General features: G+C 44.8%; 2 protein-coding genes across 2 annotated transcripts; both read left to right on the top strand.

Annotated features, from left to right (window-relative positions):
• The first annotated feature begins 3,792 nt into the window (after positions 1-3,792).
• Positions 3,793-6,051, top strand: LOC141023154 (uncharacterized). The gene is made up of 4 exons (XM_073499488.1): positions 3,793-5,229; positions 5,335-5,535; positions 5,612-5,758; positions 6,013-6,051. Exons 1-4 carry the CDS (start codon positions 3,793-3,795, stop codon positions 6,049-6,051), a joined length of 1,824 nt encoding a protein of 607 aa, XP_073355589.1.
• Positions 6,052-7,376: 1,325 nt separating this feature from the next.
• On the top strand, positions 7,377-12,262 carry LOC109733098 (protein FAR1-RELATED SEQUENCE 5-like). Its single transcript, XM_073498412.1, has 8 exons — positions 7,377-7,819; positions 7,929-8,676; positions 8,790-8,915; positions 9,413-9,677; positions 9,782-10,472; positions 10,580-11,030; positions 11,144-11,431; positions 11,550-12,262. Exons 2-7 carry the CDS (start codon positions 8,573-8,575, stop codon positions 11,160-11,162), a joined length of 1,656 nt encoding a protein of 551 aa, XP_073354513.1. The 5' UTR covers positions 7,377-7,819; positions 7,929-8,572; the 3' UTR covers positions 11,163-11,431; positions 11,550-12,262.
• Positions 12,263-17,250: the final 4,988 nt, after the last annotated feature.

The raw sequence follows: 17,250 nt of genomic DNA, 5'->3' as shown, positions 1-17,250 counted from the left end.
ACATGCATGACAATGGCTATATGCTATAGTCAATGAAGTAATTCATTTTCACGCCACGGGCCGAGCCCCCCCCCCCCCCCCCCCCCCCCGACCTGGGTCCTGGATCCGCCACTGCTTAGCACACACGGACAAACCACAATAGGCATCCAGTAGTAACCCCAAATGGCACAACCAGCATGAGAGGAACGTTCTAGTTTTGTGCCTCAAATGATACTTCTCGATTTCTTCAATATCATGAGCATGACATGCTAATCTACAACTTCAATGCTCACGTTTGAACATAACAATTACCTAAGTTCGAGATAATGCAACGGGCATATCCGTATATGTATATTTTATTTGTGAAAACACTTACACTGGTGCATTGATAGTTTCTCATATTGTAGGCAAATGACGACCAAATACATGACGGTCACCATGGGACACTCCAGCATGACAACGAGGCATTTTTTCTAGATCACAAGACAAGTCTAAATTATAATCACAACATATGCTTGACATACTTCAAGTGGGCATCCACTCTTCCTGTCGCTCGGTCACAGCTTTTTCCGGTACTCTTGAGAACTGGAGCAACTCCAGGTTTAGATGAAGAAAAGGTGTGAGGCATCGCATGATTCAGAGCAGGGATGGAGCCGGGATGAAAAATGAGAGGGGGCAAAGATGTATACGATTTTTTGTTTCAGAAATCTTGTTACGAACTAGTGGCTAGATCATTTAAAAAGCCAACCACACAAGCATACATATATTGTGTAAGACGCAATATGATCACACAGGTAATTAAGACAAGTTCATTGTCAAAATAAAAAGTAAACTAACCACTTGAGCCACAATAAATTAAGAAACATCAGTATGAATAAATTGAAATACTACTTCCTGTGCTCAAACTAACCACTAGGACGTCAATTTAACACTGGAATTTATACACATGGATATTTGATACAATGTGCTGCCTTTTTAACACGGAAATCATGACAGAATAATAATGTGGAAATTGGGAGAAGAAAATAAGAACTAAACGCTAAACCTAGGGCTTACCTTGATTGAATGATTGATCAGTACAACTTCTTCCATGGGGATGCCGAGCCGGCCGGCCGGCTGGGCTGATCGCTGGACGGGCGTCGTGTATGTCTACGTAGAGCAGCAGGCGGCGGCGGCGGCGACTTCCGCTCGTCAAGGCGATCACGCGAGCAGCAGATCATGTGAAATACGCATCTCAAACTCGACCTAAAGTCCTATACTCAGTACATTTATAGCGAGAACCACCTGATCGTATGCATGAGGCCTGCTGGTAGATGGGCGGCATCCTCCTTGTGGACCTATGTCCTCGGGCCCCGTCATTATGACGGCGTCGGCGCGGAGGTTGGGAGGTAGTCCAGGAACGGACGCAGATTGTGGTCTGCATTGATGACATCTAGAAGACGGAACGTGGGCTGAGTTCGTGGTTCGTGGATGACAGATATGGTTTCCTACTTCGACGTCTTAATCGTGGTTGGGTGCCAGATATAGAGTTGGATGGCGTGTCCGGGGTGTTGCCCCGGTCTGATTCGTCCAATGGTAAAGGCTTCACTTTTGATGAGCTACCTTGGAGGTCCGCAAGCTGCATATCAGTGATGGAGCTGCGTCGAGCTCGGTTGACGAGATGATCCCTCATTTTTTTCCTTCGATGGCTGTTGTGGTGGTGCCGGAGGCAGGTGGCCGGCGTTGGTGTCAAGCTCAGAGATGTTCTGCCATCTTTTCACTTTTGTCATGTCGGTCCTTACGTGACTTGTACTTTTATCTTTATGATATGAATGAGACACATATTGCCATGCAAAAATTAATAATAACCCATCTATTTCCCAAACACGGGCTTTATACACACAACAGAAAAATAAAAGGAGTGGGGGCAAATGCCTTGGGCGAGAGCTCCTATTTGCCACCCGTGGGAGAATGGACTGGCCCATTTGGAGCTATTGATCTTCAGGCGCACAAAAAATACTGAAAAAGTGCTACGCAAGTGGACTCGAACTCGCGACCTCCTTCTCGTTATCTGGTGGAAATTAGCTTACAGAACTGGTAAGTTCAACTGATTGATTCATGGCGCGAAACATTAAGTATTAAACTTCTTTTGAAAAAATTCGAATAATACACATTGAACATTTGGTAGTATCCGTTGAACATTTTCTTAATATACAATGAACATTTTAAATTATGCACAATGAACTTTTTTTAATATATGATGAACATTTTAAAAAACATAAATATATGTGTTGATTTTTTTAAATGCATTGAACATTTTTAATATACATTGAACAATTTTTGAATACACACTCAACATTTGTATATTATAACACTGATTTTATAATGAAGAATATAGGGAATACTTTATATTCATTGAACAATTTCTAATATATGATGAATATTTTATAATGCATGATGAACTTTTTGTAATATACTTGAACATTTCCTAAATATACAATTAACATGTTGGCAACACGCAATGAACTTTGTAATATAGGGAAAAAGAACAGTAAAAAGAAAAAAATCATAAAAAGGAAAAAATAATATAAAAGGATATAGAAACAGAAATGAAAAGAAAAAAAAATCAGAAAAGAAAAAAACGAACAAAAAACTGAAGCAGCAATGTGCAGCACGTCAACTGGGCCGGCCCACCCGTGGGCGTGTTCTCGACGATTTGCCGCTCGCGGGCGGAAAATAGGAATTGCCGCCTTGGGCTGAGTGGGGGCAATGCTCTGTATCCTGGGCCTAGCATAGGTGGGCTGAAAAAACGAGTGGGGGCATCCACCCCCCCCCCCCCCCCCCCCCCAACCCCCAAACAGCCTTGCATATAGATTCGCCCCTGAACATAGCACCAATGGTTTTGAAATAGAACTGTCCTATTTGAAACCAAAGCTTGAGGTACTACATACTCATAGAGTGGACCCGCTCGTCAAACCTTGTTCTAAAGCGCTTGTTCTGAAGCGCCTAAAACGGCTTTGGATTCTTACGGAGGATAATGATCAACATCAGGTGGTCCTTGATTTCACAATTGGACAAAATGCACATTGATATATTCCTATCTAACCAAGTAATATTCTAAACGTGCACAAGAAATTCAGAAAGGAAATTAGGTAATAAGATTACTCGAGGAAATCAACATGAATCTTGTTCTTTTCGGATTGCAAGGGTAAAAATATCCGAAGAGGCAATTGGCCAACTACAAACTTGTGATTTTCAAAGTTGCATAAATAGTTTGTGATTTTTAAGGTCTTGTCTTTAATTGTTAGCCTTTATTTTTCAGTTCCAAAATGTGTTAGCAGACACAGATGAGTCTAAGTCGGCATTTATGAATTACAAGTTCCTCGCAGATTTTAAATCCCAAGATCACTCAAAGTGCCTCGACGAACTGAGAGCTACCAACTATACACTTTACGTTGCAAAAAAAAAATCACTATATTCATCACAAACTAGTCATGAAAAGTTCTAAGTCATGCCAAAGACATGGCATACAAAGTTCTAAGACAGTTTAACACCAGGAACCTGGGGTTGATTTTTCCCTTTCCTTTTTGAGATATGGGGTTGGATGGCTTGTCCTATCTCTAGAAAGATAGAGATATTGTTGCTTTGTGGGCCGTGATATCAAAGATTGAGCTGGGCCGATATATTTGCCTCATAAGGAAAAAAAAGGTTATACTAGAAAAAAGGGGAAAAAGTTTCCCTAAAAAAAGAAAGAAAAAGCAGTGGGGAATATATCATTATATCTGCCTTAAAAAACAAAACAGAAAACGTAGAGGAGATCTTCTCTTTTTCCTGATGGAAGTGCAACCGAGACGCCGCCTCAAGCGCTCGCCGCCGCCGCCGTCGCCGCATGGAGGTCGCCCGGTTTGTGATCCAGACGGAGATGACCACATCAGCGCCCTCCCCGAAGACATGATCATCCAGATCCTCGTGCGCCTGCGCTGCGCCCGCGCCGCCGCGCGCACCGGCGTCCTCTCGCGCCGGTGGCGTGGCCTCTGGGCCGGCCTCCCCGATCTCATCTTTCGCGACCTCCCGACCGGCAAGATTATAGCGGCGCTAGACCGCGTCGGCCTTCCCGCAGCCGTTTCTCTTCTCGACATCCGTTTCCCGTTTTTTTGGTCGAGGGAGTGGGGCAAGGCCGAAGACTCCAGCGCCAAGTCGCTGCTGCGCGCCGCCGCGCGGGTCTCACCGGAGGAGCTCGTCTTCATCCTCCCGTGGTCTTCTGCTGTAAAACCAGGACGTCCCGTCGAGATCGCCATGCCGTGCTTCCGCCGGGCCACATCGATCGAGCTGGACACGTGTCACCTCCGCCTCAAGCCACCGCCCGCTGGCGAGCTCCCCGTGCTCGAGAGGTTGTCTCTCTCCGGCAACATTGTCGACCTTGGCACCATGATCAGCCGCTGCCCACGCCTACGTGTGCTCAGCGTCACCTTTCGCGACGCCGATCCGGACTCGCTGGAAGCGGCGCTGGCCTCGCTGGAAGCGGCTGCAGCTCTCGGCCTCGTCGTGTCCCTCCTCCGCATCAACCACATTACTATTCGTAGTATGAGGCACAGCATGGGGATGTACAATATTGGGGTCGCTCGCTTCGTGTCCCTTCTGGGTGCCATGGCAAGGCTCTCACCGCAGGAGCTCGTCCTCACCCAGGGCTACCAAGAATGCTATAATGTCGACCTGCCCCGCTTCGACCGCACCACGTCGATTGAGATGAACTTGTACGCCGTCTGCTTCACAGTGCTACCGGCGGGCGAGTTCCCCGCGCTCGAGAAGCTGTCCCTCGAGGGTTGCACCATCCCCGACCTTTGCACATTGGTCACCCGCTGTCCGCGCTTGCGCATTCTCAGGGCGGCCATAGATAATCATACAGACAACCTCACAGTCACAGTCCACTCGACGTCGCTACAGGAGCTTTACCTTGATGCCCATAAAGACACGGAATGTCAGGGCATTGACATTGTGACTCCATTGCTTAAACAGCTGAACCTGAAGGTCAAGGCCGACATGGACCTCAGTGTCTCTATCGCGACGCCGATGGTGGAGAAGGTCTCATTGAGGCTCTCGTATACAAAGTTTCCTCTTTTATTTGGTTTTTTGTCGCTCGAGAGCATGAGGTTAGAGACCATAGAGTGCGACAAATACAAAGATGTGGGGCTCAGCAACATCAACGACCAGGAAGGGGCGTCTTTGCAGCCCCCTCGCATTCATGTCCTTGTCTTGAACATATTTCCCTATGTACGCCTCTTATCCACTTTGTCAATCCTTCAGATTTGTCGGCTGTATTTTCATACTTGAAGGCGTTTGTTAATTCTCATGCCTAATAACTATTTTGTTTTGCAGAATATTTTTCATTCTGGTGCAGCGCTGCTAAACTTTGCGGATGAGATGAAGAAACTTCTGATTACCAACTTTTCTGCGTTGGAGCTACATCTCAGCACAAAGGGGCATGTCCTTGGAGCATTGATGTTGCGTCTCCTAGGGATGCATCAAATTCGAACCGCTGTACAGAGGCTTAAGGTTATCCTATCAGAGTGGTGCCGGGTAATTCTCCATGATGCTCATATATCTTACGCTCACTACTTTTTCAAAATACATTCTAATGGTTTTTATGTTCTAGATTTCACAAACATCAAAATGTCTTGAAAAATGTCTTTGTAATGAGCCCAAGAACTGGAGGAGCCAAAGTATCTCCTTGACTCATCTTGAAGAAGTAAAAATTGAAGGCTTCAGCGGAGGGAGCAGTGAGATTGATTTCATCACAATGGTATTCAGATGGGCGCCAATGCTTAAAACAATGACCATCAGGCTGGCGTATGACATTAAACAAAGTGTCATCGAAGCTTGCGTCATGAATATCAGCAATATATGTTTGATGTATCCTTCTGTTGATTGCTTTATTTATCCCAATTATTATGGTGAACTGGTTTGGCGTACGCCCATAAAGTTGCCATTCTTCTAGCTAGATGCAAGGTGGTCATTGCTGGAGTGGTTATGGGGCATGATTAAAATCTTTATCAGGCATGGTTAAAATCAATGTGGGCTTTGTTTGCTTCATAGACAAGAAATGCTCCTTGGTGCAGCAAGAATATTTTCCATTAGGAGGATGCAAGCTGTATACTTGGTCTAGATCATCTCATGCTTAATGTGGAACCTATTCCCTGTAATATCCCACAAAATGTTTTCCGTATGGGAGGTGCAACTGTTTGTTAGTTCTATACTTGGTGATGTCTCATGCTATTTGTTTTTCTAATGGTCAGGGGGGAAGGGCTCCCCACCTGGATATATTTCAAGAGTGAAGTGCATCCTAGGTCCTTGAACTATTTTGAAGGTGTCATGTAGGTCCTCGAACTATAAAAAGTGTCATCTTGGTCCTCAAAAATCCTTGAAGTATAATAAGTCTGTATACATGTGACACCTTTGAAATAATTCAATGGCCTAATTGAAATCTTTGAAATAGTTTGAGGACCAGGATGGCACACACATTGCACTTTGAGGACTTGGATGACGATTTTCATAGTTTGAGGACCTACATGACACCTCTGAAATAGTTTGAGGACCTATGATGCACTTCACTTAGGGGTGTTGCGTCGTTTTACATCTTATCCAGATACAACAGCTGACAGGGGATCACGCCATATGCCGGCGTGATCACGAAGAACATGATATTTTAGGCGATGAGCCTACATAGTCATGTCATCTCTAATGGCACGGATAGTATCCAGGTGTGTGAGAGACACCCCAGTGAATACCATCTGTTTAATTAGAAGGATAAAGGGAGTCAGAGTTGTAGGCAGGTGTGAGGGTGTTGTAGAGGCCCGAATGTTGCTCGTGGGGTTGAATCGAGGTCTGGTGCCAATTCCTCGCTATACTTCCTTGCCACCAAGCAGTTGAAGAAAATGTGATCTCTGCATTCAGAGGCGCGTGAGCATCGAGGGCAGCTGTCATCTTGTATGATATGTTTATGCAAGAGGTTGGCACGAGTGGTCAGGTGAGCAAAGTATAGCAACCATCTAAACACTTTAACTTTGTTTTGCACACGTGACTGGCAAATCTCCATTAGTCCTGGGCTTGATAGTTCAGAAGAAAGAGCCTTGCAGGCCGGAGCGCACTTTCAGCGCACGGCGTCCAGTGCACACGGTATCTGGGTCATGCATGTCCGGTTCGTGATGCGTGCTGTGAAGGCTCTACTCGGATTAGGCACCCAATACAAAAACAATACCAGCGGGAGTACGGTACAAAATGCGTAATTGCCGAGGAATGTGTACCAGGCCAGCACAATATGTTCCTATCCCGCTCCTGCCACATCACCCGCGCCCCACCCCGGGCCACCCCCCACCACAGGGATCCCTCTCGATGCTCCCACTTCATCCTACGGCTTTTCTTTTCCTTTTTTCTTTTCTAATCTAATCATCTCCCCCCTAATTTTCAGGCGGTGGAGCCGGGCCTTACTTTCTTCCAATCAAAATCAAGCCACGTATGCGGGAGCATGGGAAGGAGCAGGCAAGTCTCGTCCCCACCACAGCCTCCTTGCGCTCCCTCCTCCCTTCCCTCACTCATGTCAGAAGCCGGCGGCGAGGGACCACGGCGCCCAGGTCAGGCGAGACCACCGCCGACGGCGGCCTCCACCTGTTGTTCGTTCTCGTTTTTTTACGTCGGATCCAGGGCCGTAGAGGGCGACCACCACCTAGACACAACATGAAGATGCAGGTGCCAGATCCGGCAGCGAGGAAACCATCGCCGAGTCCCCAGCTCCGATCTACTGAGCTCTTCCCCGACCGAGAAATCTGCATCGCCGATTGGCCCTCGTCCACGCCGCCCCACCTAAGTACGCGAACAGCAGATCCCTGCCTCGCCGTGCCTGGTTTTGTTCCTTCTTTTCCCCTTTGTTTTTCCTATCTCGATGTTCAAATCTGAGCAGCACCTGTTATTGTTAGGTGTGCTTGGTCACGGCAATGATATTTGATGATTTGTGTCATGTGGGATCGACGACCAGCCAGGAGCACGACGTTTATCGGGAGCAGCAGGCCCGTCTGGGTGAGGTCCTCGTTGATGGCTATGTCCTCGCCTACACACAACAGAGCGCATCGAAACAAGTATCTGCTGCCAGCCATTTCCCCCAATTCGAAAAAAAAGCCGCCGCCTAACTTGATCTGGCTCACTCCCGCATGCTGATTTCTTGATGGAGTTTATGGAGGAGACGCGAGATTCTGAACCATGGTTCGGCCGAATCTATGGTCCACGCCGTAGGATTGCCCAGCCTTCTGCACGTGGATCCGTGTATCATTTGAATTCAAAAAGGATCAATTAAGGCCCAAACAGCCAGAGGCCTCGTTAGTCTCTTTGATTCCAGCGATTAGCTGGCACAGCCCTAGGCCTGCGGTGGCTAGTTTTTTTTTCATCGTAATGATGGATGGCACACTTATCTAAAAGCTTTAGCACTTGAGCCGATGGATGTTGGGCAGGACTATGAATAAAAAAGCTATCCAGTGCTCATTCATTTGTGGTACTGTTCATCTTCCAGGCTGCTACATATAGCGGATGAGGAGCCCATTCTGCCAACAACTCCTTTGCTCGCAGCATGAGAGCTCCATCCGGCATGGATAGCGAAGAAGACACCTCTTTAGACCATCAGCACATGGCTGTTGATCTCACTCCTGCCGGCATGGATACGCTCTCTAACAGGTATTTACCCCGTTCAGTGGCCATCAGAAAGATGCCGTCTCATGTTTGATTTACATACTTATCTTTTTTCCCCTGAAAAAATTACTCAAGCACCTGCGACCCCCTCCTTTCAGATCAAACAAAGGCATCACGGAGCTATCAGATTGTTCTAATCCTGGCTGTGGTGTTGTTGATTCAATCACAGCGAATCCAGAGTTCTCAGAACTGCATTCTGGAAGATCGGCACCTAAGCGGAAAAGGTAGTACATTTTGTTTTTTTTACACTGGGATTTTTTAACTATTGTTAGAAGTAGTTTTTCTGTGGTGTACGATGGTGATAATGGCATAATTTATGAACTGTCAAGTGTCGTTTGTGTTGTTAATTAGTCTTGTTCGATATTTACAGCGAGGTTTTCAATTGTGTGAACCATCAGCAAAACGTCAGGTTTTGTGTGTAAATGACAGCTAGTTTTTTTATTAGTACTATTTTGGACTATATTTGCCGCCGTTAAAATTCATCAATGTTTGTGAGTACGACAGGATGTTCTTTGGAAAACATATCAACACAGTCTTTTAAGCAACACAATCCAAAAAATCATGCTTAAAAAAATATTTAGCATAGTTTTGTAAGCACACTGTGCAAACAGGTCATGTTTTATTACTCCTCGGTTGTTTTGTTTCTCTACGTTTTTGCTGGGTCGTTACATTATTATAACTTTGTTTCAATACTCTATAACGGTTTTGCCGAAATATGTAGTAAACGGGAAGCGTTTGAAGGAATGGACTACAGAATTGCCCCTGCAGTAAAAAGTCCGTTCCAGAAGTGTGTGGAGCGCGCTGCTTTTAGGGACGATGCAGATGTGTTCGTTCCAAGTGTTGGAACAATCTTTGATTCAAAGGATGAAGCCTACGATTTCTACAACATGTTCTCTTGGGAGTGTGGTTTTGGTATGCGCTATGGAAAGAGTAGCACTAATAACAAAAATTACAGAACAATGCAGGACATCGTTCGCCAGTGTGCGGTATGCATCATTTTAATCTTAATTGTTTGTTTTTGTCTCGGTCGGATTATTGGTTCATACTTTTTTTGTCTGCCTTTCACTCTGTGTCTTTACCATTATTACAGGGCAAAGAAGAAAGGCCCAACACAACAACATGCCGCACTGGTTGTGAAGCTCGTATAAGACTACATCGAACTGACGACCATGGATGGTATGTGACCGTTTTCATTAACAAGCACAATCACCCACTATCTGTGAAGTGTGGCGAGAAAAAACAGTGGAAATCACATAGCGTTATAAGTCCTTTAGCAAAGGATTTTATTCGTAACCTCAGGGAGAACAACATCAGGTTTGACCAGATATACAACATATTAGGGTCAGGTCTTGGCTCTTCTCTAGGCGTGCCTTTTAGGAAGCAGACATTGAGAACTCTGTGTGCAACCATAGCTCATGATTCCATCGCTGATGATATGGCCAAAACCACTAGTATACTTCAGGATATGAGTGCCACAGATCCGGACTTCAAAGTTTGTGTGCAAGTAGACGGTGAAAGCAGGGTGAAAACAGTAATATGGTGTAATGGTAAAAATCGGCTGGATTATGCACATTTCGGTGATGTGGTTACTTTCGACACCACTTACAGGACCAACCTATATAACATGCCATTTGGGCTTTTTGTTGGTGTCAATAACCATTTCCAGTCTATTATTTTTGGCGGCGTCCTCATGGTTGATGAAAAGACTCCCACATTTGAATGGGCATTCAGAAACTTTATTGACTTGATGGACGGGAAACATCCTACTACTATATTGACAGGTCAGATTATAAAAGTTGTCTTCATACATTGTTGTAGTTTGTCAGGTTGTACATATGCTATTATATGTTCGCCTTAGTTTGATCATTCTTCTTTGATACTCCTACAGATCAATGCAAAGCTATGCAAAATGCTTTACGAAGTACAATGCCCCACACCCGTCATAGGTGGTGCAGATGGCATGTGTTAAAGGTCTTGAAAGAGAAAATTGGACACGTGTACAACAAACATTCTGCCTTCAAGAAGGAATTCCACGCGATAGTAAATGAAGAGACGGATGTAGAATCATTTGAGCGAAAGTGGCATCAATTGATTAAAAAATACAAACTTCAAGGAAACAAGTACCTTCGCAGGATTTTCAAGTGGAGGGACATGTGGGCAATGCCATACTTCATGGGCACATTCTGTGCCGGGATGACCGGCACGCAACGGAGCGAGAGTGCGAATCATCTCCTCAAAAAGTTCATCAGCAGATCATCCCCAATGCACTTGTTTGTTAAGCAGTACAACAAATTGCTTGATTCCAGGAGCCAGGCAGAAGACGAGGCAAATTATGTCAGGTATAAAAGGCATGCATGTATTTTGTTTGTATAGTATGAGTACTACTCCAGCTACTATCTGACATTATTTTATTTTATCTCACACATTATATACTTATTCCACTGAATAAAAGACACGCAGGCGGCTTGTAATTGGCGCTACTATCGAGATAGATGCAGCGGCTGTGTACACGAAGGCCTTGTACGAAAAATTTTCACACGAACTTTTTAGATCAGGCTCATTTGATGCACGCCGTTCCAAGCCTGGACACGTCTACAAGGTCAAATTGTCGCCGCAACTAGCCTTAACTGATTATGACAAAAAGGTATTCACCGTCAAAGTGGAAGACGGTGGGGACTTTGTCACATGTGATTGTGGATTTTTTGATCATGTCGGCCTGTTGTGCTGCCATTCATTAAAGGTATGCACACATTTTTTTCATTATGGTCCTATGTCATGCGTCTCAAACTCATTTTTACCTCATTTTTACAGCACTACATTAATGATTTCTCATCTGACTCGTAATTTTGTTTTTTCAGGTATTAGTTCAGAACAATATTGGCAAGATTCCACCAAGGAATATAGTCAAAAGATGGACTTTATGGGCAAGGGAATCGAGACCACTGCACCTGGCAAACGAGGGTGAAATGGGGGAGCTGTCTTCCCAAATTACGTATAGAAGAAATGTTCTATATGTGGCTGCTATGGACCTTATCAAGGAGGCAGAATCCGAGTCTGAGTCATTCCAAACGGCGTTCGCAGCTATATGTGAGGCAAAAGAAAAAATTGCAAGTAAGAAGGCTTCAGATATGCTTATTGATACTATCGCCGAACAAGCAAATCCTGTCCGGCATACCATAACTGATGTTGGGTCAGAAACCCAACTTCTTCCTGCACAACGTGTGCTGTCTAAAGGACGACCTAGCTCCCTTCGCCCAAAGAGTCGTATGGATTACATTGTGGCTAAGAAAGCTAGAAAACACTACAAGGACGGCCCATGCCATGCTCATGAAGATACTGCCGGTCCAATGCCACCCCCTCCATCCAAAAAAAAGATTGTGAAGTGTAGCCTATGCAAGATTCCGGGGCACACAAAGGGTAATTGCACTGCTAGGGGAGTCCGAGCGCAAATGTTCTCATGTGGTTATGCAAGTTTATGTTCAGTGTCACTTCATTTAACCTGTAGCGTCCTTGGTGTACTATGTTTTGTACTGTATTTTATTTTTACATGAATCCGTATGTTCATGGATTTTTTTTTTGCGGCTCCATGCATGATGAATTTTCTTTTCTAACTTATATCGACAATCTCTTTTTGTTCTCTTTTTGTTGGTCCTATCTTTACCACGCCTTCAAGAATATAGGACAGGTTTTCACACCCGGCCAACACACGACGCCATAGAACGCCACACCCACGCCACCATGCCGCCCACATCCCATGGTCATCTGGCAGCACCGAATACACGGATTTTCCCATGAGCATACCGCTACCACCCCCATTGTCGTCCCAGGAACAAAGACCTTGACACCATCTCATCCGAGACCCGCCGCTATTCAAGAAAATAGAAGATTGGAAAGGCCCCGTCTTTCGCACCCCTGGCCAGCCCAAGCACAAATACCCGATAGGGCGGCCTAAATGCTGGCCACATCGACCCGTCCTGTTGCACCCAGTGAGAGACTAGTCCGGTCCTACTACCGGGGCGCGAGACGAGCGACAGATCACGACTGGGAGATGTCCAGCCCTTCGACGAAGGCAGCACACGGACGACGATGGAAGGGAAAGAAGGACAAAACAAGCTGCTAATCGATGGCCGACGTCGAAAATCTCTAGCCGCCGCCGCAAAATGACCTATACAATCGCCACGAGCCACCACCATGTCTTACCGCCTACAGTATCGTCTACGGAAAATGGTCAGATCTAGTTACGCCGAATCGGCTAGATCCAGCTACTTCTATAAGAGGCCACCTTGTGAAGCCTAATGCGTCGACTCTCGCCGATGCCAGCATGCCGCCAACTCTCGCCGCCGAGCCACGGAGAAAGGGTAGAAGAAGCCTCGCCGCCGACGCCAGCTGGCCTTAGTCTGGCGGCATGCCCTCACGATGACTCCGAAGTACGAAACAAGCCGCTCGTCTATTGGCCGACGCCGGATATGTCCAGCCGTCGCCGTGAAACGACCTAGACCAACGCTATGAGCCACCACCACGTTGTGGTAGATGCCACAAACATCTCCATCTCCCTAGAATACCGGTGCACCGCCTATAGTCATGAATACCGAAAACTGCAATACTTAGCGCCGCCGCTGCTTTAACAGGCCACCTCGCGAGGCCTAACGCGTCGGCGCCACCGTGCGCCGCCGACCACCCGCGTCAGCCGCAACCAATAGAGGGTATAAGAAGCCTCGCGCGCTTCCGACGCCTGGCTTTAATCCGGCTGCGCCGAGGGGAGTGGGCGAAGGTAATATGGCTTGCGGCGCTAGGGTTTGCCCTCCGGAGCTGTGCGCGGGAGACATAGGCCATCCCTACAAAGTATGTGAAGGAACTTTTGTATCTTAGCGGCTGGTTGTCGTAAAACTATTGTAGTAATAAAAAATGTGGAGTAGATTGGTTTTCGAATATTTGTTTCATATGTCAATATCTGAATCCTTCGCCTAGATCTAAGTTACCTCCGCGGTAGTTGTATGTTCGTTTGCCACTCCTATGTTCGTTTGCGCCAGCATATACAATTTGTTTTTGAGAACATTTACAGACAAGACAAACATGAACACGTTATATTTGATTTAAGTTTCCGAATCAAACATCATTTCACGCGGACAACAAAGTATATGAAGAAGTAGAACTTAGGCATTAAGTGATGTAGAACACTTAACATAGTCATTAGCTGTCTCATGGACCAGCAAATACAAAACAAAGTGCATTTTACGACTGACAACAAATAGTCTCATACCAAATTACGGACACTAACACTGACAGACCACAACACACACAGTGTGTGAGGGCTTTTAGGTACACATGGCATCATAGACATACAGCAACTTTCAGTCGCAAACATTTTTATAGTGAAGAAAGATGGATAGTCTTCATGAGAATGTTGCTTAGACGCCGTTGATCTTCGTAATGTTGGAATCCATGGTCATGAGCAGGTATCCAAGCACCTTCCTATGTTCGAGCAATCCTTCCTGGAACAGTTTGATTGAAAAATAGTTGAGTTTTCCAACAATATTGTATATGCATTTGATGAACAATAAACATTTCATAGGACACCGAAAAATGCAGCAGCGCAAACAATCTGATACCTGGTCCAGCACAGGTTTGGCTTGGTTGTTCGTCATGTTCCTCGCGGCATATGCAACATATATCGCATCATTTGGGCTGTTTTTTTAAGAAAAATGATGAAGTATTTCAGCAACCTGCAGATATTTCTTACAAATGATAATTAAGACTCAATGTTTGTTAGAGCTAACCTCGCTCCTGGACCCCTAGTGTGTTTGAGTTGTTAAAGCCCAGTGCACTAGGAATAGTTGCACCTAGCACAATAGACATGCAGTGACCCAGTGCCAGAAAAAGATTATAAGCTTTACGATGGTGGTTGTCCACAACTATGGCGGGAAAAATCACCATTGACCACAGGGTCGTACACATGCACTGTTGTATGTGTTCCCTTAATAGTGTAAGCGTAGCAGACCCAATTGACTTTGTCACGTAGTATCACAACTACCTGATATTGGAAAAGAATTGTTATTGTTCAATACTACATTTCTCACAGATTTAGTTCTATCAAAAGATGAGGCAAAGAAAAAATTGTGTACAATTTTGTTGATGTATAGCAAGGTACCTCTTTGCAGTCCTGGACCTTGTATGGTACACTTGGACCCCTGAAGAAGTGCCCTATGGCCTCCAGAGGTGGAGTTCCATTGTAAATATCGCACAAGTCCTAAAATAAAGTTACATTCGTTAGTTGTTTTGACCACGCCGAATTATTTATTATCTTAGGTACTTACCACGAACTCTTGAGGAAGGAAATGACGATTGCGCAAGCGAGAAAGATGCTCACACGCCTTGTGGTCAACCTCATTGAACAGCACAACTACAGCTGACATCATGTCATTCTCAAATGCACCGCTGAGCTGCTTCTTCAGACTAGTCCCTGTTATAATCAATGGCATTTGTCCAGGGATGTAGATAAAGTTCCTGCATGACACGGATTAGTTGATATCTTTGTTTTGCAAACTTTCGTGTGAGGCTAAATGCCAAATGAATTTCATGCAAAAAGAAAAAAAAATACCTTGTTAAGAAGTCGTCTGTAGCAGCAAACAATATCCATCGGTATAGCACCCCAGCACGGGCCTGCTGATTTTGAAGGGACTGTGCAATCGTTTCGTTAGCATTAGATGGGCCAGCTTCCATCTGTTGAGCTGTTCATTAATTCATAAGAAAGTCAATATGTTTTAAAATTTCGTTTAAAATTACTAATTGACAATCTAGAACACTCACCAACAGGGTTCACGATAGGTGCATTGCGTATGTGGTCGAAGATTCTCTGGCTCATATTGTTTTGCCCAGCCGCAGCCATTGATATCATAGTGAGCACATGAGCTTCGTTTTGGAAAGAAAAAAACTGTCAGCAATTGTTTACTTTGAAAATGAGTAGAAATAAAAAACATGTCACTCAACCAGGTATCTTACATGGTATGTTAGCTACAAACTGTTCCAGGTCTGGTTCATTGTCCATGATAGGTGGAGCCATATCAAGTGGGGTTGCATCGACAACATTTTCTGGAATGTTAGGAGCTGCTACTGATCCTCTTGCCCCTGTAGTGGCATCATGTTTTTTAACCTCATGGAGAAACTCAATGCTTGGGGGACCTAAATCAAAAATGTTTTGTAGATTATCAGTGATAAGCATTAGTTTCTGGAATATCCAACTGCACTAAACATAAGAAAACACTAAAGTCATTCCAAACAACAAGAAGTTTTATTTACTTTTATCACTTTTCTTGTTGCTACAGCTGCCTGGGCCATCATATATTTTGAAGGCACTGGCTTTAGTTAGCTCAGCAATCCCCTTCTTGATAGTTTCAAGAAGATTCTTTGGTTGCTGGACCGGCATGTCGACGTTTCCTACAATGACATGGACAAATACATGCGAGAGATATCTTGAGCACTTTTGTTCGACCATAAAATATTGTTGACATCAAATTCACTTTGAAAAACACTTCATGTACCGTCATGCCCACCTTTCGACCCGCTCTCCACTTTAGCCTTTCTCTGGAACACTATTGTAGGCTTAGCTTTTTTGCCTGTAGAAAATTAAGTATTATGGTTTAAATTTTATCCCCTAAAAGGTTAGAAACCTCATGCATCAAAATAGATTTTGTTGTGGCGAACATTTCACCTTCGGTTGGCGGCTGTTGTTCTTCGGCACCTGCTCTTTCTTGTTCTCCGTCTACTACATGGGCTTTTCCCTTTGACATATCTATGCTGCGCTTGCGGCTATCTGTCCCAATACTATCCTTTTCCTCGATTACCTTAATTAAGCCTTGCAAGGAGGTTACCAGAGTTTTCAGCTGCCAAATGTGTAAATGCACATAAAAATCAGTGAGATACATGCACCTATGTTGGCTCTTAAGCCGAATAATGAAAATATACTCGCTTACTTGTTCAGGAGAATAGTTAGCATGAGCAACTGATTGGGCTTGCAGAGACGCATCATCTGTCCCAATACTATGCTTTTTCTCGATCACCTTAATAAAGCTTCGCATGGAGGTCACCAGATTGTTCAGCTGGCAAATGTGTACATGCACATAAAATACAGTGAGATTCATGCACCTATGTTTGCTGAATAATGAAAAAATACTCGCTTACTTGGTCAGGAGAATAATTAACATGAGCAAATGGTTGGACTTGCGCTGGTGCGAGTGCATGAGACGCATCTGTTGTTGCGTTTGATGATATAAAGACACCGCCCACACCAAACTTAGCCGGGCATGACTGATTATCAGCTATTCTTGAGCATGGTGTTCCTTGATGCGCAGCACTGCCATTTGTAGCCTCTTCAGCCAGCAGCACAAACTGATAAGAAAAAAATGAATAAGGTCCCGTTACTTGCTTTTTCAGCCTACAACAAAATGCAGTATGGTCCAATGGGGGGAAGAAAAATCACCTTTCTCAATTTGAACTTCTCGTACAAACTCCAAGACCCTGCTTTAGTAATGTGATTTATTTGCGCCAAGAGCTTGTCGTTGC

This window comes from Aegilops tauschii, chromosome 5, assembly GCF_002575655.3.
Source record: "Aegilops tauschii subsp. strangulata cultivar AL8/78 chromosome 5, Aet v6.0, whole genome shotgun sequence".
Lineage (NCBI taxonomy): Eukaryota > Viridiplantae > Streptophyta > Magnoliopsida > Poales > Poaceae > Aegilops > Aegilops tauschii.
The sequence above is the reverse complement of the archived record's forward strand: the minus strand, read 5'-3'. Positions and strand labels throughout refer to the sequence as shown.